The 24,994-nt window shown below is 38.3% G+C and overlaps 1 protein-coding gene across 1 annotated transcript in view; it reads left to right on the top strand.

Moving 5' to 3' along the window:
* Positions 1-5,788: 5,788 nt before the first annotated feature.
* Positions 5,789-24,994, top strand: part of cog5 (component of oligomeric golgi complex 5) — an 88,009-nt gene continuing 68,803 nt past the window's right edge. The window contains exons 1-6 of the mRNA XM_055006396.1: positions 5,789-5,864; positions 6,351-6,490; positions 8,255-8,312; positions 9,328-9,382; positions 10,599-10,668; positions 13,005-13,125. Of these exons, the coding sequence (XP_054862371.1) occupies positions 5,819-5,864; positions 6,351-6,490; positions 8,255-8,312; positions 9,328-9,382; positions 10,599-10,668; positions 13,005-13,125 (490 nt within the window). The 5' untranslated portion in view covers positions 5,789-5,818. The remainder of the gene's footprint in view (positions 5,865-6,350; positions 6,491-8,254; positions 8,313-9,327; positions 9,383-10,598; positions 10,669-13,004; positions 13,126-24,994) is intronic.

Here is a 24,994-nt window from a genome sequence, read left to right on the forward strand (position 1 = left end):
AAAAAGGTTACATCTGAGTATTTTCCTCTTTTTTTTGGACTACTCAGGTCAGCAAATCTTTGGGACAAATTTCGTATTAACATAACATATTCAAGGGTAGGACAGCTTATCCATGCACAAGGAAGCAGGCTAGCAGTGTCAGTGTTGTTTTTGATTGGTTCTCCTGTTTATATTTCCACCACCTTTCATATGCCAATTTCACATCTCTAAGCAAAGTAGATAAAAAAAATCAGATGCAATTAGTTGAATTACACTGATGAAGTAATTACATAGTTAATGTACTTATTATATATTTAACAAACTAGTAATGTATAATCTATTGCTTTTGAAAAACAACAATGCCATGTTATAGCTGTCATTTTTTCTAATTAAGATGTTGCGATCACACCTAATTATTTTCCTGATGTCATGTCTGTGGCTTCACAGGTACGCATGCAACTAAGTCTTGCAGCCAGGCCATCAGACCTGGGCGACGTCCACTGGAAGTCCAGGTGGACATAATGGAGTCCTACATTCTTGCAGGATTATCAGCTGTCAAAATAGCTGAACTGTTTGGAGTGTCAGTTAGAACCATAAGAAGGAGAATGGCATCCCATGGCTTGAGGTGTGTATTTTATAATTCATATTGTCAGTTTAACAATAACAATACTTTGATTAGTTTCTTAATTTTCATAAATAAATAAATCATACTGGTAAGTCAATAAGTTTCTAATTTTACATTTTGCTATTGTGCAATCTTCTGGAAGGTTGTCAGATTTGTATACTCCACTGACTGATGACGAATTTGATAGCATTGTAATGGAGATTCACAGACAGAGCAGAGCAGGGATTAGGATGATCCATGGTTTTCTGAAATCACAGAGTGTGCATATGCAGAGTAAGTATGGATGCTCCCAATTGATAATGTAGCAGGTATATAATACATAAAGTATACAAAGAGAGAGAGAGGCTTTATGAACATCACTGTAAACATTATTATGAATCCTTTAACATTGCATGTTGCTGTGATTTCACCAATTTTACAAGTATGTCGTAGGTATTATAATTATTGTTAATGCAAAAATATTTGTATTTTAGTCTACCTTGCAACTTTTTTTGTGTGTATGTGATGCAGCCTATCATGTGCAAAACTCACTGCGAAGAGTGGATCCTGAGGGCACTCTAGCGCGGCAAATATCCATGCATGTGTTGAGGCGTTTTTTATTACTGTAGCATTGCGGTAACTGTACCTATAATTCTAAATTTATATTCATATTTTCACTGTGACTTTTATAGATGCCGAATCGTGATCCATGCAGGAGTGGATGGATTTAGCAGGCTCATAGTTTATATAGGAGCAGCTACAAACAACAAATCCACCACTGTTCTGGACAGTTTCAGGTCAGCTGTTGCTCAGTATGGCTTACCATCTCGTGTAAGATCTGATAAGGTAAAGTGAAATATTGCATTGACAAAAATAAAACGTCCTGCATTGAGACAACAAAAGTACTAAAGAACAGAACTTTTGAAAAACAGTATTCCTTTTTTTCTTTTTGCCTATTTATATATTAATTTCCTGAAGGGTGGGGAAAATGTTGCTGTGGCCCATTACATGGTGAGTCAGAGAGGAACAGGCCGACATTCCCACATCACTGGACGCAGTGTACATAATCAAAGATGATACATGGTTGTGTAACAAATTAGGATCATGAATATCAGATATATTTTTAAAATACTGAAAAGGAAATTCCTGTTATATACATGCAATTGCAAATTTGGACTAATTGTTTTTGTGTTTTTTTTAATCTACAGAATTGAAAGATTATGGAGAGACGTGTATGGAAATGTCCTCGACTTGTTCCATACACTATTTCTCAATTTGGAATTGGAAGGGTTTCTAAACCCTGACAATGAACTGGAGTTATTCGCTCTCCACTGGATCTACGTCCCACAGCTGCAGCAGCATCTTCAGGCATTCAAGGAAGCCTGGAATCACCATAGTTTGAGGACAGAGAGAGGGCAATCCCCCATGCAACTGTGGCTTAGTCAGCCACGGGAGGGAAATGCTGCTGATCCAGTTGAGGTACAAATCCCCTCTTGTACCTCTACCTTCCTGTCTTCCTTTATATTTATTTATGTTAACTTTATTATTTCTGCTGTGGTACTGGACGGTTCACTTGCCAAGAAAAAAAATCTAATCCGTGTGAGCTCACTTTCTGATTCAGTCTCCAGATTTATTTAGATTTCTTAACAAACACAATGTAGACGTATGCTGTCTAACACTGCTAGGAGAACCTGGGCATTTAAAAATTGTTACACTTAGTTTAGTGGCACAATAATATATATTCTTTGTTAGAGCTGTGACAGGTCCTGTAGTTTCTGTACTTTGTGTTTTTAAATTTTAACATATAAACATATGCATAGATGTTTCAGTGGTGTAAAATAATATCTATACAATTTTATAGTTAATGAATTTACTCCTTGCACATCTTGTTGTCCAACCCACATTTCAAATCATGTTTTGCCATACCATGTAGTTCCTAATCTCATTTACTTTTTAATTTTTTTTTCCGTGAGGAATGTGCATTTCTTAATAAAAGGGCTTGCTTTCAAATTATACTTTCCTTTCAGGTTGCTGCTGATTATGGAATAGACTGGACAGGACCTCACACCCCATACCCAGAGGGTGTCACTGTACCTGATGCACAACTACCCCAGCAGCTTACCCAAGCTGAAGTTACGTCATTGTCTGATCCGGCAGTCCCTTTTTCTGCTGCACTACGGGCGTACATGGATACAGTGTATATTCTTAAGGACATTTTTCAACAAACCTAGGCCTATCACAACTCACCTTAACATGATCAGAATGAAACCGTTTGAAATGGTCGAACAAGACTTGAAAGAATGCTGCAAATTTTTGGTGCATAATTTTATGACCAGTTGTGAATTTCAAATAAATGCCTGTGAAAACAAAAATGTAAAAAAACAAGACACAACAAAGGGATACAAAACTGCTTTTATTGCATGCTGAATAATTTGACAGCTTTTAAAAGCATTAAAACAATGTGCAAATAAAAATTTTTTTTAATAGAACTGATAATTCTTTTCTTTAACTTCCACACATTTATATTACAACTGTTTCCCAAACACAGTCTTCTCCAAGTGTGGAAACATTTTGTTGTCACAGTTCAGAAATGCACAAACCTGAACCATAGTTTCTGAATCTTTTACAGAAAAATAAGCTACTCCATTAATTCACTTTCTCAACTCGCACCTTTAAACTGTCTCCCTGCAACAACTCACTGGCCGCCACATTTCTGTTACATGTTAAATGTCACACACAACAATTTGAGCCTGGCAGCAGCAAAAACAAGAACTGTTGTGAACCTTCTCCTGAAGCATGCATTTGCCTCACAAGCTGACATCACATCAGAACAACTGTCAAAACAACTAAACATACCTGTTTTAACATTTTATGCATTTTGGTAACATTAATGAAAACCAGTTTTTACAATTCCTGTACAGCTTAGCATCTTCTGTTGAAGGACACTTGATAGAAATATGACATCCAACAATACAGCCAATTACTCCAGGGGAGTTCCCATATTCACAGAACTATCAGTTCACATTTTGCTTTGCAGACTTTGTGCACTATTTTGCAGATAGTTGATTCGCTCACACCACACAAATCCACTGTTTCACGATGGAAAGTTCCACATCCCAAAAACCTCAAGGTGATAAGTATTTGTAAGGAAGGAAGTATAGGGGTTCCCCTCACTGAGTCACATGAAAGCTTTGTTTGAAGCAAACGAAAGGTTTCAGCTGAATTGTGTTCGTACATACGAAAACGGTCACGCAAATCTGTATCATCAAATTCATTCAGCGCGTTAATTCTGTCTCTGAGCAATCTTCTTTCTCGTCTCGGTGGTGGTCTTCCAGCTTCATTGATGTAGTCAAGGTAATCCATTTTCACCATGCACCGTGAGGTATACAGCCTTTACTCTGAAGTCTTGATCAAGACCTGGATTAGTTCTAGTCTCCCTTCAAGAAAGAAGATTATTTAACTCAAACTAGCACAAGTCTGAGACTATTTTAATCCATGTCTAAGAAAGCCAATTCACTAAGTCCTGGTTTACAATGTGATTTAGTCTAAGAACTAGGCCTTAATCCCTGTATAGGAAACTGGGCCTTTAAGTTAGAAAACCTGTGATGGTTGAAACTGAACTGGGTAAACTTGTGATTTCTTATCATCCTGATTGCATGATTACAAAATAAACGGTGAACACCAGAACTTTCTCGGTTTTGCACCTACAGGCTGTGTCTATCTGCATGTCTGCATCATGGCTCCACAACAACTCACTGAGTGAATGAACAAGTATAACAAGCTGTACCACAAAACCAGAAGTACTGCTTGATAGACTAATTTAAGTAAAGCAGAGTTCTGAAATTTTAAAGTGGCTTTAATGTGGGCATATTTTTAATTTTCAGATCCCACCTTATATAGGCTGGACAAACAAAATAAACTGTTGATTGTTATACTAATGGAATTCTTACATTTGTTGGAAAAGATGCTTGAACAAAACCTTTATAAAAAGAAACATATTTTTCATTTTTGTACGCCACTTTTTTCGGCCTAAACCTTGGTCTGTTAGAATTTTTGTGTCTTTTCTTTTTATGATGTTCCTCTGTTTTTATGATGTTCCTCTGTTTTAATGTTTGCTGATTTTATAATGAAACTATGTAAAATGTTTGCGAGTATTTTGAAATGCCGCTTTTCAATTTCCTATTAGAAAAGTTCCACTATCTCAACAGATACAGATTGATATACAGACCTGATCAAGATCTTAAGACCAGTTGAAAAATAGCTAGAATTTACCTTTTGCACATTTGGATCTTAATGAGGTTTTAAGTAGAGCTACAATATGCAAAAGGAAAAAGGGGGAGTGAGACAAAAAGCACTTTGAAAAAGTAATTTATTGAAAACAGCAAGTAAACTGAAATAGGCTGTTTATCAGCTGATCAAAAGTTTATCTCAGCTGACTCAGGTGAAGGCAGGGGACACCCTAGACAGGTCGCCAGTCTGTCGCAGGGCTACATACAGAGACAAACAATCACTCTCACATTCACACCTACGGGCAATTTAGAATGATCAATTAACCTCAGCATATTTTTGGACTGTGGGAGGAAGCTGGAGTACCCGGAGAAAACCCACGCATGCACAGGGAGAACATGCAAACTCCATGCAGAAAGATCCCGGGAAGGCCAGGACGTGAACCAGGGATCTTCTCGCTGCAAGGCGAAAGTGCTAACCACTACTCCACTGTGCAGCCCGGTTGTTCATAATGTTCAGTAAAAACGACAGTTCGTTAAATGTGAAGAGTCCTTCCTTCCTGCTGCAGTCAGACTTGTTCAATCAAGCTCCCAGTAGTTCAGTTCACCCACAAACTAACTGCAATAACAGTGTAAATAAGGACACTATATGCAATTTCACAGAATTTTTTTCCTGTAAACATTTATATTCTATCTATCTATCTATCTATCTATCTATCTATCTATCTATCTATCTATCTATCTATCTATCTATCTATCTATCTATCTATCCATCCATCCATCCATCCATCCATCCATCCATCCATCCATTCATCCATCTATCTATCTATTTTGCACTAAAACAAAGGGACAAAATTGGACTTGTCGTTATTTATAGGTTATTATGTTATGATTTTACTGGTCTGGCTCGCTTAAGATCAAATTAGGCTATATGTGGCCCCTGAACGTCGGTGTGTATAGCCCTTTAACGCGCGCACTGTGTTCACACGTCACATACGGAAGTATCAACATGGAGGACGGCAGAGAAGCTTCCACGAATTCACTTTTGAAAGATGGTAAAAATACACCTTATAAACGTCAGAGGCGGTGTATATTAAATCTTAATGTCAATGTCGATAGTAGCAAAACATATTATTTATTAACAGGCCTGTGAATTTTCAACATTCGTCCAGCAGCACTACCTAATGCTAAGCAGCTTTCCTAGCTAGCTAACTAGCTACATTAGTTACATTTCTCCTTCCTTGTCTCCTTCCTTTTTTTCCTCTACTGTTTTCTCTTATTTTTGTTACGACATTGTTATCCGTATGAATGAAATCTATAGGTACTGGAATTTGTTTTGTCCTGCTTATTTGCCCTGTCGTAATTACATTGGTTATTTTCTGCAGAAAATAATACGGAGATCTGCAGACGACTACATATGAAACTCGAAGAGAAAGTTTCTGGTTTTGTGTTGGTTGCAATATGCCAGGAGCCTAATATTTGGAAATGGTAGCAACTGTTACAAAAGTGAATGGTTTAAAGACATATTGCTGTGTTTGCAGAATGCTATACTGATTTCTTGGCAGAGGACTTTGATGTAAAGACATACACTGCTCAGGCCATTCACCATGCTGTCATCGCAGAACAGCTGGCCAAGCTGGCACAGGGCATCAGTCAGTTGGACAAGGAACTGCACAGCCAGGTACCAGCCAAACACACCAGGACACAACCACCCCTGACTTTACAAGCACTGATATGACTTTGTTAAAGCCACCCCTACACACTGAACTGAGTTCTTAACTGTTACGCAAAGAAGAAATTTGATGTCTTCATGAGAATGCGAATTTTTCTACCATGCGTATGAATAATTGTGATTCTAACAGGCTTTTTACAAGTGAGCATGTGCATGAGAAAAACAGAAAACAGAGAAAGGGGAGATCATGACTGTGGATGAAGAAGAATCACATTCTCTTTGATGATCTTAAAGTCAGCATGGCATCTGTTTATTCAGCAGTGCATAAAATCTAGTACCACAGGGTCATGCGAGAGGAGCTCCATGAGCAGTATTTTTCCGTCAACTGCATAAAGTGTAATTGACATAGAGTGATGCACATTTAAGATAGACTTGCAAAATCTGACTAAAACTGAACTCGTGTTCTGCAGAGACCTGAATAAGTCACACAGGGGACCATTGATTAGATTGTTTTACTCTGCCCCATGTATTTTTATTTTAATTTGTTTTGAATAACTCTTTCAGCTAATTTTTAGATTGGATGATAATAAATCTTGTCTAAAAATATTTGTAATAAGGGAGGTTGTTAATAGAAACAATTGCAGTTACTCGATTAATCGGTTAATTAATTAATTGCCTGAAAGTATTTTTTGTAACCATTTGAATGATGACCATTTTAATTATTTTTTTAAAAAATTCTAATAGTTTTGGTTCTTCTTATTATTATTTTACTTTCTAATTTTTTAAAGAAAGAATACTGATATTTTCTTGTTCCAGCTTTTCAAATGTGAATATTTCCTGAACCTTATTTGATAGTCAAATCATAAATGTCTTTGTGTTTTGGACTGTTGCTCAGAGAAAGCAAGACATCTGGACATGTATTCTTGAGTTTTGGGAAATTTTCTGTCATTTTCAAGGGTTAGGGTTCTTTCTTTGTGCTATGCAGCACTGTTTTCCTTTCTGTATTGCAATGACGTGGTCTGTCAACCAATTACAACACAAACAGTAAAAGCGTAAATGTGAATCTTGTCCAGTCTCTTGCAATCAATCTCCCACATACACTGAAGTGTAACTTATAATTTACAATTATTGTCATCAAAACTTTAGCCATAGTTTACATCAGAACATCCCTCCAGAGAACACTGTTGTAATGACAACATGACTAAGCAATTTGACTGTCTTATCCATACAATGACACAAGGATTTGTCATTCTGATGGCACTGACATGTTCATTGACAGATATTTACTCTTGAGAGATGAACTAAGGATTGTGAGCAAGAGATTGGCTTTTGCATGTAATTCATGGTGTTTTGCTATTTGTACGAATTGTTTTGAGAAATGCACTTACTGTTTTGCAAATGTCGAGGATGATTCGAGAAATGTACCAAAGTGACTGAGAAAAACTGTAATACAGGCATTGTAAGTTGTATAGAATAGCGTTTAGGTTTGTCATTTAGTGATGGACTGAAGGTTTATCACAGCTACTACAGCACATATGATAAACACATGTTGCACGTTAATATTTGCAAATCATGTATGATTTGGTTGCTGCTGCCCATTTTTATTGTATATCACATATTTAGATTGTTTTTTACCTTGTAAGCAGCAATTTGTTTCAGTTTATTCCGCTGTGTCGAAACTTAAAACTAGCTTGAAACTATGCCATGATGAACTCTATGGTAAATGTAACAGGAGCCCCCACCATGTATTTATACTGCATTTATTTTTTCCAGGTTGTAGCCAGACATGAAGACTTACTGGCTCAGGCAACTGGGATAGAATCTCTTGAAGGTAAAGAGCTACTTGCTCACATTATAAATTCAAGAACAGTGTTTGCAAAAATGTCTTTGAATCACATAAATTCTGAACACTTTTTAGGATAGGATAAGATCAAGTAAAACTTATCCAGAAGGAAATTCTTGTGCCAGATATTTACAGTGCCATTTGTGAAATAAACAAAATGGCATTGCATTAAGAATTGCAGTGCTGAAAAAGTAGAAAAGGAATAAGATGTAAGTACAATACATTACTAAAGTAAATAAATAAGCTAAAATAAAGCTAGAATAGAAAAGTAAAAAATAATGCTAGCAATGATACCAGGATAATGAGTAATGGGACACATGACAGTGAGATATTGCACCTGAAAAATGAGATATGAATGAAATATTGCCGCTCACATTGTCACCGTTGTAGATGAAACGGAAATATTTCACATGTAGTCTAAACGTAGTCATGAAAATGAAATGTTATACATGATAGTTAAACGTTACACATGAAATTCAAATATTGCCCACTGAGAAATAAAAATGAAAAATTAGACATGAAAATGAAATAGTGCACATAGACAATGTGCATTATTTCATTACCTGTAATCCTCGACAGCGTCCACCTCTGATCCCTTGATGATTATTGGGTTCTGAGTGGTCCTGTTCCTCCTGAAATCCAGCACCAACTCCTTAGTTTTTGTGAGTTGTAGGTGGTTGTCCACCACACTCCTGGCACACTCAGCTTCCTGTCCCTGCTGATCAGAAACCAACTGTCAGACCTTCCCATCAGCATGCTAATGCACACTGCAGGCTTTTAAATGAGTCTGTTCTTTCAGTAGTATTGCACACCAGTAATAACTGGAAATGTTTGAAGAGTTACATACAAGATTATTGACCTGATTTAAAAATTTGCCTGTTTAACCTTTGCAATTCTTGGATTTTACCACCAGAGAGAGCCAGCATTCCTCCTAAGTCTGTTAGCGAAGTAGCACTTGAAATGAAAGTCAAAAAAATCTGACAGAGAAAAATGTTGTTTTCAGGAGTCCTTCAGATGATGCAGACAAGGATTAGTGCTCTGCAGGCTGCTGTTGACAGGTAAATATGTTTCCATTTGATTAGATGCCAACATACACAGATACAACGGGATTTTGTGTCAGCTGCTTCACATTTGTATACATATTCATGTTTACATCTACTGTGTCTCTTCTTTGCTAGTTGCAGTAAACATAACCCTTTCAGTTGTGGAATTCTGTAGTTGGTTTTAGCCCTAAACAGTTTTGGAAAAAAATGGCTGACCCTGAAGTGTGACCCTGTGAATTTTATAAGTATTTTTTCACTGCTGTAGCTATAACTTTTTTTTTGAAGGAAATATTAACTGCAAAAATACATGAATAGGAACTAAGCCTTTCAGGTGTCTTATTTTGGTCTGCTTTTGTTTTCACTGTGTACTTGCCAATTTCTCGAAGTCCCTGAAACAAGATGAAACACGGTTGCACACAGCTGAGTGGAGGCTACATGCCAATTTTAATGTGAAAAATAATCTGTAACAATGTCATCTCCAACTCTTACATCACTGCTTATTTAACTTACTAAATAGCCATGGCCCCCAACAAATGTCTAAACTCAAGATCGGTTGTTCCGTATTATTAAAGAAGATCTCACTTTTTTTTCATTAAAGATCTCAATGTATAAACCTCCCTTCATGAAGAGGGATGTCATGTTACATAAATGTAATACTTCGTACCAATACCATTTTATTCCGCAGTTCCTAAACCCAAATTAAAATCTAATCTATCAAGTTAATATATTTCCATATTTGGTTTCAGTTGATCAATACAGTTTGCATTTTGACTTTTGATTGACCGTTATCCCTGTTCATCCATGCAAACATAAAAAGTATCTCTACATATGATGCTTGCTGTGTCCTTTTGTTTCCCTCACAATTTTCTGCAGACATCTTGGCAGCTGATATGTTCTCCATATTGCCCAGAAAAACCATTGAAAGCACCATAGAAAAAAATAGTGTCACATTTTCAGAATTTTTGGGATTGACATTGTTGTAGTTCTTGTGATATCCCAAGGTATGAATGACTTATTGTTTTGCTTCATTTTGATTTCCTGACATGTAGATACAACAACAGTTTGTAACTGTGTTTTTGAAAAGAGCTATAAACAAAATATGTTATCCATCAAACTGTCACTGGTTTGTAAAACTGAAAATGCCGGGATGAGAAAGCCAGGTCGCAGATTCATTTCCTGCAGTGGAAGATCTGTTTCATGCACATTGTTCAAACCGTGCATGTCTTTTCAGGATAAGGACAAAGATTGTTGATCCATACAACAAGATAGTGGCCAGGATCACCCAGCTAGCCAGACTTCAGGTAACTCACTGGACTCATTTGGCACACTTGAGCATGTATTATGTTATTATTTCTATGACTGTGTCTAAATCAGTCAATTTGTTGTTTGAAATGAAGAACTTGATGACAGTTATCTGCTTGGCATTTTTACCAAAAAAGAACATTGTTTTACACTTGATACAAAGCTTTCCAAACCCACGAAGAAATCAACACTGTGTAGGACAGAGGGTCAGTATTTGCTTCTGCTGTATTTAGGCAAGATATTTGTTGTGCAGAGCTCCGAACTGCTGTGTGTGCAGCTCAGTGAAAACACTGGGCTGTATTTTTTCTGTTTGTGCAGTCGAGGGGAAATCATGATTAAATATTGATTAAACAGCGGCTGTAAAAAGGTCAGTGTGATTCTGAGGTCTGATTCTCCTGGCCTAATGGCTGTGTGTTGCTCAGACTTTCTGTGTGTATGCATGTGTGTGATATCAGTCTCAGTTTTGTCTCTGGCTCAAGCCTTCAGTATGAGTTGGATGTGACTCAAACAGCTGCCAATCAGGCAGCAAGGAGTCCAAGGGCTCTGCTCGTCATTTTTTAACAATCTTGTCAACCACCTGGTATCTTCCTCTCTGTGGCTTTAAGGTCGTAGATGAGGATGCACACATGCTAAAGATATCTTTACATCAGTTGAGAACCTAATCCACCAAAAAAGTAATAAAATCAACATTGTTCATTGCCTTGTCCCTGTCTCTGCTGCATCACTGATAGACAACAACAAGTTGACTTGGTTTCAAGTCCTTGAATCATCACCCACATCCCTGATTATTTTATTGATTGGAAGTAAAACACAGTGGTAATTAAGTCTGATAACAGGCTCCTACTGGGTAGATTTGTTTTGCTGGTAATTGTATAGTAAGGAGGGAAATTAGAAGTCTGATTCTTCTTCATGTTACTTCTCAAATGGTTTGGTGTCAAAATTTGCATTAATCTATTTCTTTACATTTTTCATAGCCTGCGATTATATGCAAGTACAACCACAAAAGCGTCATTTGCTGAAGGTTCATGTAATAGATCAGTGTTCATCATGTAGTAATTCGAACAGTGTCTTAAATTTGACAGCTTGCAGCACACCAATAGAAACACAGACTTAAAATTTTAGCCTCAAGAAACATTTACTTTCATATAAATATTCTAAGAAATGCAAACTGGTGCTGTGTCTAAGTTGTTTTTTTCCCCATTATTTTGTTTGCTCTTACAACAACTTAAATAGAGCATTTAGCCTTTACCTCCTGTTGTTGCCTGCAGCCTTTAATGGAAACCCAACCCACCCTAGTCATCTCTGTAACTAAAAGAATTTAGAAACTGTCAGGTGAATTGGCCTGAAGTTTGATGTGTACATTTGTGTTCTCCTAAACATTAGCTGCAATAACTTACGTGTTTCCCTGGCTTTTCATCAAGCACGGCAGTCATACCAATACTTAAGTAGTAAGATTAGCATCTTATCATTGTCTTTGTGAGACTGTTGGCATTCTGAATGATGTATGTGCATGTGTCTTCATGAAAGAGATAATGTTGTGATTATGGCTTAAAGTACTGTTATCATGTGAGAAATGTTTCCTTCCACTCCATATCTGGGAACTCCATGGTTACCATATGAGCATAGAAACCGTAAAAAATTTTCTTGACTGCCTTTGAAGACAAAGTTTCAAGAATTACTGACCAGCTAGAATGTTTGGCTGCAGGTACCTTGTGTTTATTAGTGTTATCTTGTTGTTTCACTGAAGGCAGTGATAATTTTTTTTCTAATTATCGTATACTGTCAAACAGAATTTCAGAGCACTGAACGTAATGATAGGCAGAGAAAATCTTTCATCATAGAAAAAAAAATGTCTTCAAGCTTGATTAGAATACAGAGATTTTATATAGTGTTTAAGTGTTATTTGCTTTATTTTAACAATATAACTAAGTTATTAGTCAATTATTAGTTATTACTTTTATGTTATTGAAACCAGCTTTTAAATATCATTTCTGTGACTTTAGGAATGTTATTTTACTTACTAATTAAACACAGTATGTTGTAACCCCTATATCATTTTATGGAAATTGAGCTCTGTGCGTATGAGTTGTGTAGGAGGGTTAAGATTAGACAAGGAGAGATTGAGAAAAAGAAAGGCTTTCAATGTCAAGATTGATATCAGATAAGATTGATATTGGTGTTTGTAAACATAATTAGAATGTCATTCTAATTGGTATTCTGTATTCTTGTTATCTGACTGCCTCAACATCTATGCAAATGCCACATTTATGCTAGCCTCAATCTGGCAGCCGAAAATTTGGTATACTCTCAACTGTGGTCTCTCTTCCTGCACTAGGTAGCCTGTGACCTGCTGCGGAGGATCATTCGGATCTTGTACCTGAGCAAAAGGTTACACGGACAACTGCAGGGTGGCAGCAGGGAGATCACCAAAGCTGCTCAGAGCCTCAACGAACTAGGTAAAGACGTGCATGTTGATTCATGTCTACAGTTTGTTTCTACAAAACAACTTGTAACATTTGCAGATATACCAACAGAAACCTCTGTAATACCCTCTCACCTTTGTAGTTCTGTGTTTTCAATGACTTCCTTGATGTCACATATGATATGGAACACAGTCAGTGGGCTTATTGCTCTCTAAAATTAGATTGCAAATTACAACCAAAGGACCCTTTAGGAAAACAAATTTTAAAAAATTGATGAGACGTTTTATATTTTTGTGAAAATGCAGTCGGTATTAACCATCGCAACAGGACTGACTTGTTTGAGTTCTCAAGCAGCACATACTATCACAGTGTATTTTTGTAATGTTCTTCATCTTTACCCGTTTCCCTCGCTTTTTGTCTCTCTCACTGTTTTTGGCTATAGCAGGTGCCTTGTTCTTTAATTTTTACATTAGAAACAATGAAAACCTTGCCACTTTGAGATTATTCATTTTAAAAACAGGTGCAAGATAAGAGGTTTGGCTGCAGAAAATGTATTTGGACCAGTGCCATGTTGTTACACCAGGACAGCTACAGCTACCTACAGCATGGTTGTGTTTGGCCAATCTGATCACAGGCAGAGAAGTAGCTCTGTTGACCTTTAAATCAGAGCATGTGGCCTGTTGTGTCAGCTGAAGGGTGCATGGCATGCTGTTCTGGGATGGCTTGCCAGATTATACCCTATCAAGAACTTCAACAAGACTGAAACAAATATATAAACATCAGTAGAACAGGCATACCTTTACAAGTTTAGGAGAAATGTTGTCTTTAGGAATTCTGTCACACTCATATGTGCTTTTATTTCCTTTCACTAGATTACATAATACCTTTTTTTGATTACCTCAGTAATAGTTTGCCTTATTTTTTACCAATGTTGGCTTCTTTATCTGTTGGCTCATAATTTCATTTAAATGGGCTACTAAACATACAAAATACTGGATTGTATCAGTGAGCTTTTAGGAATTTTTGTGCTTCAGCTGAGCATGTGCTACGGCTTTTGTTTGTACTTCAAAATCTCACCTGAAATCCAAGTCATTAGTGTTTTTTCCTAATTACTGATTTCTGCTAACCTTGTACATGTTAGTGCTTTGTCATGTTACCAATGGTCTTGAATGCTGCAATTTTATTACTCTAGTATTATTTTATTAGTAGCATTTACTTAACTTTGTAGTATTTTTATTTATTTATTTAGGGTCCGAGCACCACAAAGTGGTGCGAGGAACCTATTGAAACCCTAGGAATTATTATTAGAATGCAAGGAATTATTTATTAGGGTCTAAGCACCAAAGGTGCGAAGACCCTATTGGAACGCAAGGAATTATTTATTAGGGTCCGAGCACCAACAGTGCGTAGGACCCTATTGAAACCCCAGGGTTTATTAGGGTCTGAGCACCAATGGTGCGTAGGACCCTATTGTAATGCAAGGAATTAATATTATTGTTAGGGTCCGAGCACCAAAGGTGCGAAGACCCTATTGTAATGCAAGGAATTATTTATTAGGGTTGGAGCACCATTCGGTGTGAAGACCCTGTTGGAATGCATGGGTTTATTATTATTGTTGTTAGGGTCCGAGCACCGAATGGTGCGACGACCCTATCGTAATGCAAGGAAGTATTTTTTTATTATACTTTCTTTTTAGGACAGGAGAAATGCACTTTTGGCGGCCTTAACGTACTTGTAAATGCGTGCAATTTTGCACACACATCAGGATTGTCGAAAAATTTGATATTTTATGGAACTTGCACGTGTGTGCCAAAATGGCTCCATAGCGCCCCCTACAAAATTGCAAACTGTGGCTACTAGCCCAACTCGCAAGGCGTTTCATCTACAGCTACAAAATTTTATAGGCGTATGCAGCACATCAGGACGCAAAAAAAGTACAATCACGGCCATAATGTAAACCCAACAGGAAGGTGGCCATTTTTAATTAGCTGAAATTTATTGAGATGAACTCCTCCTAGGGGGTATGTCTGAGAGACCTCAAATTTGGCCAATATATGCAACAGTCCTTTCTGATGAAAAGTTATCAAATTGTTTTTAATAAGTCAAAGGGCGTGGCCATGGCAGCCCCCAAAAATGTTGATCATTTGCCATGAAACAGGAAGTGCTGCCTACCTCTCCTATACATGCTCCAATCTGAATGAAACATTACATGTATGATCAGAGACCTGCCCTGATGACATCCATATGTTAATATTCATTCACAGTCATAGCGCCGCCTTGTGGTATCAGGGCATTTGACATTTTTAACACTTTGACATACTGTTGTCAATCCATTGGACAGATTCACCTCAAATGTGGTGACATAAGCCTGAACACATTAATGATGAATCATAGAGAAAATGGTGACTTGTCATCAAAGGGCGTGTCTGTGGTGGCACAGCGAACTTTGATGTTTTGCCATGAAAATTTTATTATTTATATCTCAGCTGCACATAGTCCAGTCTGGTCCAAACTTCACATGATGGACAACAGGTCCAGTCTGAAGACATCCACACTCATAAATTCTGAAAAAGTCATAGCGCCACCTGTTGGTAATAGTAAGTTTAAGACATAATATTTTCAGGTACTATGGCCCCAAGCTTTGTGATATAACGCTTGAAATTGGTCAGCCAAGTCTTCACCTCTTGACAATCCCACACTGTGAAGGCTTTGACATTTGCCGTGACAGACAAAATAGTTTTTGGCAAGTTATGAATACTGCAACACTCACCAAAATTACCACACACATCACCATCAGTGAATGGAAGGACACTATGCATCTGCATGTGCTATAGCGCCCCCTACAATATTTTTAACAAACAGCCCTGAGCTGTGTTTAACCTACATCCACGAAATTTGGGAGGCATATAGAGGACATCGGGGCGCACAAAAAAGCCTCTTGCAGTCATATCCTAAACCCAACAGGAAGTCCGCCATCTTGGATTAATTGTGAGAATTTTGGTGACTTTTGTCATTTTCGAAAACAAACTCCTCCTAGGGGGTAACTCCAAGAGACCTCAAATTTTACCAGTATGTACAACAGGTACTTGTGATGAAAAGGTATCAAAACTTTCATTGTAAGTCTGAGGGCGTGGACATGGCAGCGTCCAGAATTTTGATGCTTCGCCATTAAACATCAACTGCTGTGTAACCATCCTCTGCATTGTTCAATCTGCCTCAAACTTTACATGTATGATCAGAGTCCAGCTTTGAAGACATCCATAGACCAATATACTGTCAGAGTGATAGCGCCACCTGTTGGATGGACAGGAAGTGCTGTAAAACTACCCTGAATGTGCTTCAATCTGCCTGGAATTTTACGTGTGATCAGAGTCCAGCCCTCATCACAACCATATGCTGAAATACAGTCACAATCATAACGCCACCTGGTGGATGGACAGGAAGTGATGCATAACTAGCCTGTACATGCTCCAATCTGCCTGAAATTTGACGTGTGATCAGAGTCCAACCCTCATCACATCCATTGGGTGAAATCCACTCTCAGTTTCAGCGCCACCTGGTGGACATGCTTGAATTCGCCAACCAGCAAGGATGCGAAGACCTGTTCAACGCTGCTTGCAGCTTTAATTATGATGATATTATTATTATTGTACTTTTTTCTACGGATGGGAAAATTGCATTTTTGGCGGCCTTAACGTACTGCAAAATGCATGATACTTTGCACACACATCATGACCAGCGGAAAATTTGATATTTTATGGGACTTGTACATGAGTGTGCCAACATGGCTCCATAGCGCGCCCTACAAAATTTAAAAATGTGGCATTAGCCCAACGCGCAGGATGTTTCATCTACAGCTGCAAAATTTGGTAGGCATATGCAGCACATCAGGAAATGCAAAGAAGTCAATCATGGCCATACTGTAAACCCAACAGGAAGTCAGCCATCTTGTGTTAATTGTGAAAATTTTGTGATGAACTCCTCCTCGGGGGTAAGTCTGAGAGACCTTAAATTTGACCAGCATATGCAATAGTCATTCATGATGAAAAGTTATCAGACTTTTTTTAATAAGTCAAAGGGCGTGGCCATGGCGGCTCCCAAAAATATTGATCCATCGCCATGACAAGTGCTGTCTAACTCTGCTGAACATTCTCCAATCTGAATGAAACTTGACATGTATGATCAGTGTCCTGCCCTGACTACATCCATATGGTAAAATTCATTCACAGTCATAGCGCCACCTTGTGGTATCAGGAATTTGACATTTTTTACACTTTGATGTACTATTCTTAGGAGGATGATCATATTAACCTAAAACGTGGTGACATAAGCCTGAACATGTTGATGATGCGTCCCAGTGAAAATGGTGGGTCGTCATCAAAGGGCGTGTCTGTGGCGACATGGTGAATTTTGATGTTTTGCCATGAAAATTTAAAGATTTATATCTCAGCTGCACATCATCCTATCTGCCTCAAACTTCACGTGTTGGACACCAGGACAACTCTGAAGACATCCACACTCATAAATTCTGAAAAAGTCATAGCGCCACCTCTTGGTAACCTTGGTTATCTTGCCTGAACATGCTCCAGTCTGTCTGAAACTTTACTTGTATGATCAGAGTCCTGCCCTGACAACATCCATGTGGTTATATACATTGACAGTCATAGCGCCACCTTGTGGTACCAGGAAATAGACATTTTTTACACTTTGATGTACTATTCTTTGCCAGCTGATCATATTCCCCTCAAATGTGGTGACATTAGCCTAAACTAGCTGATGATTCCCAGAGAAAATGGTGCCTCGTCATCAAAGGGCGTCTGTGGCGGCGCGGCGAATTTCGATGTCTCGCCATGAAAATTGAATTATTTATATCTCAGCTTCACATAGTCCAATCTGGCCCAAACGTCGCGTGATGGACAACAAGTCCAGTCTGAAGACATCCACACTCATGAATTCTGAAAAAGTCATAGCGCCACCTATTGGCAAGAGGAAGTTATTGTCATTACATTTGCACGGACCATTGCCCGATACTTTATCATATCATTCTAGAAATTGGACAACTCAGTGGTCATGCCTTGATGATGCCACAGTGTGAAGATTTTGACGACTCATAAAAATGCTGTTGCCGTGGCAACGTATCGTTGCCGTAATAAACAAAGTACTTTTTGACAGGTTAAAAATGCTCAAATGCTCGCCAAAATTACCACACATTTCTGGATTGGGGAACCATTTGATGTTTTAGGGGAACTGCATGATTGTAGCAAAATGGCGCCATAGCGCCACCTGGAAAATTTCAAACAGGAACTACAGCCAGTGCATGTCACCTACAGGGATGAAATTTGGACAGCATATGTAACTCGTCAAGACACACAAAAATGTAATTGACACCCATGCCCAAAACAGGAAGTTGGCCATTTTGAATTGTGTCATATTTTTGACAATTTTGGGTCGTGTTTTGACATTTTCAAAAGCTATAAACTCAAACAGGGTAACTCCGACAGAGCAGAAATTTGGCCAGGATGTACAGCAGGCATGGGTGATCAGAAGTTATCAAAATGCTCTGCAAAAATCTGAGGGCGTGGCCGTGGTGGCCTCCAGAATTTTGATGCTTCACCATGAAACATCAACTGCTGTGTACCTATCCTCTGCATGCTCCAATCTGCCTCAGACTTTACATGTGTGATTAGAGTCCAGCTTTGAAGACATCCATAAACCAATATAGAGTCAGAGTTATAGCGCCACCTGGCGGATGGACAGGACATGCTCTATAACTAGCCTGTGTATGCTCCAATCTGCCTGAAACTTTACGTGTGATCAGAGTCCAACCCTGATGAATTAGACTGATATACGGTCACAGTCATAGCGCCACCTGGTGGATAGACAGGATGTGGTCTATAACTAGCCTGTACATGCACCAATCTACCTGAAATTTTACATGTGTGATCAGAATCTGGCCCACGTCACATCCACAGGCCGACATACACTCTCGGTCGCAGCGCCACCGGTGGACATGCTTGGATTCGCCGACCAGCATGGATGCGAGGACCCGTCCAACGCTGCTTGCAGCTTTAATTATTATTCTTTCTTTTACCATCTTTTGAATTGCACTTTTGGTGGCCCAAACATTCCCCAACACGCGGGAAACTTTTCACACACATCATGACCCGCGAAAATTTTGATATTTTAAGGGAGTTGCGCATGTATGTTGCAAAATGCTCCATAGCGCCCCCTGCAAAATTGAAAAAGTGATCATTAGGCCAACTGGCACGACGTTTTATTTACAGCGACAATATGTTGTAGGCATATGCAGCACATCAGGATACATGAGAAAGTCAATCACGGCCATACTGTAAACCCAACAGGAAGTCGGCCATCTTGAATTAGCTGTAAATATTTTGAGATTAATAACTCATAGGGGGTAAGTTCGAGAGACCTCAAATTTGGCTAATATATCCAACTCTGCTTCCTAATGAAAAGTTATCAAAATGCTCCGCAAAAGTCAAAAGGGCTTGGCCATGGTTGCCCTCAGAAATATTGATCCTTCGCCATGAAACAGGAAGTGGTGTCTAACTCAGCTGTACATGCTCCAGTCTGCTTGAAACTTTACATGTATGATCAGAGTCCGGCCCTGACAACATCCATGTCATAATTTACATTCACAGTCACAGCGGTTTCAGGTTTCAGGAATTTGACATTTTTTTACACTTTGATGTACTACTCTTAGCAGGTTAAGCATGTTCAATTCAAATGTGGTGATGTAAGCCCAAACATGTTGATGATGATTCCCAGAGAAAATGGTGACTTGTCATCAAAGGGCGTGTCTGTGGCAGTGTGGCGAATTTTGATTTCTCAAGATGAAAATTTAATTATTTATATCTAAGCTGGAAATGGTCCAGTCTGGACCAAACTTCATTTGATGGACACCAGTCAGGGTCTGAACGTATCCACATTCATAAATTTAGAAGGACTCATAGCGCCACCTATTGGCAACAAGAAGTTATTGTCATTACATTTGCACCTACCATTGCCTGAAACTTTGTCATATCATCCTGAAAATTGGTCAGCTCAGTGTTCAAACCTTGACGATGCCACAGTGTGAAGATTTTGACAATTCATAAAATTCTGTTGCCGTGGCAACGCAATGTTGCCGTGACAAACAAAGTACTTTTGGACAGGTTAGGAACGCTCATATGCTCACCAAAATTGCCACACACATCAGGACTGCTGAAAAATTTGATATTTTAGATGAATTGCACGTGTGTGGCAAAATGGCTCCATAGTGCCACCTAGAAAAATTCTAACAGTTACTACGGCCAGTACGTGTCACCTAGAGTTATGAAATTTGATACACATATGTAACTCATCAAGACACACAAAAATGTAATTGACACCCATGCCCAAAACCCAATAGGAAGTCGGCCATTTTGAATGATGTGTCATATTTTTGACGATTTTGGGTCATTTTTAGACATTTTCAAAAGCTATAAACTCAAACAGGGTAACACAGAGACAGCTGAAATTTGGCCAGGATGTACAGCAGGCATGGGTTATCAGAAGTTATCAAAATGCTCCGCAAAAGTCTGAGGGCGTGGAAATGGCGGCCACTGGATTTGGACAGTTCGCCATGAAACAAAAAATGCTGTCTAACTGCCGTGATCATGCTCCAATCTGCGTGAAACTTTACATGTATGATCAGAGTCTGACCCTGATGACATTCACATGCTGATACAGTCACAGTGATAGCACCACCTGGTGGATAGACAGGAAGTGGTGTATAACTAGCTTGTACATACTCCAATCTGCTTGAAATTTTACGTGTGATCAGAGTCCGACCCTGATGACGTCCATAGACCAATATACAGTCCGAGTGATAGCACCACCTGGTGGACATGCTTGGATTTGCCGACCAGCAAGGATGCGAGGACCCATCCAACGCTGCTTGCAGCTTTAATTTTTACTTGTTTTCTCTCTCTTTAAAGTCACTTGATCTAGCCAGTTTTGTATTTTAGATTCTTCATCTGAATGGCATTGTCAATGAGAAGTAATGAAACATCAGTTTCGTCTAGAAAATTATACACAGAGTTATTTGTTCAGTAAGCACTTTGATCATCTAGCAACCACAACCTGAAGATATTTAGCTCACCCTCATAAGTACACGTTAAGTAACTAGTAAAAGAAAAGGAGTAACTTGCAATAAGCATAACAGTTAGATATACAACTTAAAAATGAAAGAACAGGTACTTACATTCAAAGTATGTGAACCTTTTAGAATTTTGTGTATTTCTGCATAAATATGGTCTAAAACATGATCAGATTTTTAAATAAATCATGAAAGTAGATAATGAGAACCCAAATAAAGAAATGAGACAGAAATATTACAAAATATTACTTTGTCAATTAGTTTTCAATGTTTTTAAGAGCAATCTACCATTCAACTATATCTACTATTACATATCTGTCAGTGACAAAAGGATGTAAACATCAAGAATTAGAAGTTTGCTTGAAGATGAAATTAAGAGTCAGATGTTTTCAAGCTTTGGGATCACACTTAAGTGTGAGTGGGGCCTCTGATTTACTTAAAGAACAGAGATTTGTTGAAGTCTGATCCTTATAACACATGCTTGTTGAAGTGTCATTGAGATTTCTTGGAAAAAGATTTGTTGATGGCCATCAGGCTGGAAAGGTCACAAAGCCGTCTTTGGGCTCCACTAACCCACAGTCAGATAGGTTTTGTAGAACTGGAGGAGCTTCAAGACTATTGTTGCCCTCCTCAGGCAAGATGGACCCACAAAGATCACTTCAACAGCAAGGCATGTAACAGTCTGATAACAAAAACAAACCTAGGGTAACTTCTTAGTAACTAAAGGCCTCTCTTACATTGGCTAACGCTAATGTTCTTGGATCCAGCGTAAGAAGAACACTGAACAACAAAGTTGGGCTGCAAGGAGAAAACCACTACTTTCTAAAAGGAGCAGTGCAGCCCATCTGTAGCTTGCTTAAGATCATGGGGATGAGCCAAAAGACATTTGAAAAATGGATGAGACCAATATAGATCTTTTTGGTTTAAATGAGAAGCGTTATGTTTAAAGAAGGAAAAATATTGCATTCCAGCAATGTGAGCAATTTATGTGAGCAAAATTGACCAACATCCCAGAACTGAAGCTAACCTGTACCTAGGAATGGGCTAAAATTTGTTCTAGCTGATGAGCAGGACTGATCAAAAGTTACTAGAAACGTATACTGTGTTTGTTGTTGGAGGGATTTCACCAGACACTGAAAGAAGAGGCTAACATACTTTTACCTGTCACAGATATATAATGAGACTATTTTCCTCAACAGATGAATATAAAATATTTTCTCTCATTTGTTTAATCAAGTTCTCCTTGTCTACTTTTAGTATTTGTGTCGAAATCTGATGAGTTTTTAAGTCATATTTATACAGAAATTTCTAAAGGGTTCAAAGCACTTTTTTATTACTAAACTCACAAGGGGGTTTCTTATGTGTTTCCAAAAGTAAAATAGGGGTTGTCTTCATTATACAGTTTCAAAAGAACCTTAGAACAGCAGACCTTATTATATCACATCCATGTAATCATGCACATGGTTTGTCTTGTAGTCATAGTTCCATAGTGGCAATCTTCTTTCTGGCCACTTATCAAGAATTCTGTGGCGTGTTACCTCCTCTCACCCTAAGCAGTTGAGACAGATGGCTGCCCGTCCTGAGCCTGGTTCTGTCTGAGGTTTCTTTCTGCTAACTGGCCGTTTTAAATGAATAAAGTACCATTCAATGGGGAAGTATTGGTTATCTCAGTTTTATTCTAAGATCTTGACCTTACTGTGTGATGTGCCTAGAGATGTTTATTATGATTTCACACAATATAAATAATATTAAATTGACTTATCTCAGGTTTATGTCTTCAATTTCTAAAAAACATATCTAGAATAGGTGTCATACTTTCACATTCCAGTCTCTTCTCTGCTCTCACGCCACTCATTTGCTTTTGCTTGCTGGCAACCAGCTCAGTATGAAACACTGTGTGCTAGCCGAACGCTGCTGCCCTCACTTTTACGAGGGGCTTGTTCAGTTAGTTTGACTTGCCAGGCAGTACAATTAGCTTTAACTGGACCAATGCTTCCTACTTCTGTTTGTGGTGTGTTGTTCAGATTTTTGATTGCAAACATATTTTGTGCTTTGAGTTGGATTTGTTTGTGGATTGTGTCAAATAATTAAAAGAAAAATTTTGTCCAACATATTGTACATAAAGATGGAAAGCATGGGTCAAAGGTGCATTTCTGCGAAAAAAACCCATTAAACAAGTGCTTGCTCTCCAGGAACACAGAACACCTTCTGTGGTCACTTAATCATTTTGCGGTGGCTAAAAAGTCCAGCCAACCTGAGTCTACCACTAGTCAGGTGAGGGTTAAGGAATAATACAGACCAGACAGGCAGTGAGTTTAAAGACCCATATGACTGATTCCTCACTAGTTAATGTCCTGCAGGCTACAGCATGGAAGTATATCACATCAAGAACTTAATGATTCATACTTTAAAACTGTAATCTTTCCTTTCTGATGAAGTCCCAACACCAACACTGGGTTAAACCCCAGTACCTTTGACAGCTACTCTTCGTCATAGGCTTGTTTTTATTATTTCAGTCTGGAGTGTTGTGTGTAACAATAGCTGAATAGGTTCAGAGGACCGTGTGACCTTCTGGTGTCAGCAGAGGAAAAGTGATACTGATGCATTTCTTGTCACTGCCATCAGTTATCTATGTGCCACACTACTTTTAGTTATCACAAGGCATTAAGTGAGACAGAGCAGGTTCCCAAAGAGAGGTGCTTTCAGCAGCCTGTGATCACTTCTCACACTGCACACACACATTCATAAACACATACTGTCTCACACAAATTCCACTGGCTGCAAAGAGCTTTGAAAGGGGGTCATTGTCTTCAGTGTTCCCCATCATAACAACAGTCTCTTAAAGGTGGTGCATTGTTAACCTTTGGTCTCTGTTGTACCAATGGATTGTCTTTTGTCAATTCCAACAACTTCTCCAGTCGGCTTCGCTACTTTAAAAAAAAATATTGTTGTTTAAATTGGTTGAGAAATATATAGATGAAAAATCTAAAATATTTGGGCCAAAATGAGTTGAAAACTAACAGCCTATTGGATTTTCAATATCATGTATACCTAATTTCCTGTACTGAAATGAAAATCATACAATGGAAAATGTTTTTTTTAACTGAATCATTATTTGTAACCTTTGAAACATGGAAATGGAGCCATTTTTCATATTATATTGTTCTCAAAAGTAGAATTTAGTGCGGTTTCCTCTTTGTAGATTTTCATGTAAGTTTCAATTACTACTAAATGTAAAATTGTGCAGTTTTAAATGAGTTTTTGTTGTCCAAAGATGAATTAGTGCTCAGTGGTTTTGGTGTTTTGGTGCACACTCCAGGTACCTGACAGGTGAGATCCAAGCATGCTCCATTTGCCTGTAGACAAGCTACTCTATTGTCAGCATGACAGTGAATTGCTTAGCTTATTTCAAATTTTATTCAATAGTGATGAAAAGCTGGGATATTTGATTGACTTATTCCATGGTGTGGAATTTATTTTTTTAAGGTTGGACTTTTAGATTTTATTAACTATGATCACAGGACCATCACACTGTTGTAGGCAACTGTTGACTGTCAGCTGGATCTGTGGCCTTGTTGGTGTTGCACATTTGAATAAAAAGTCAGACAGTTATTATTTTCTTCATTTACTTGATATTCTGCAATATACACAGCCATTGAATACATTGTTAGGCATTTCTGTCCAGCTTTTGTCTTAGCACTGCAGTGTACCTTAGTCTCTATGTCTTGCCTTTGTTTTCTCCTGACAGAAATTCTGTCTTAC

The sequence above is a fragment of the Amphiprion ocellaris genome, chromosome 21, assembly GCF_022539595.1.
Source record: "Amphiprion ocellaris isolate individual 3 ecotype Okinawa chromosome 21, ASM2253959v1, whole genome shotgun sequence".
Taxonomy (NCBI): Eukaryota; Metazoa; Chordata; class Actinopteri; family Pomacentridae; genus Amphiprion; species Amphiprion ocellaris.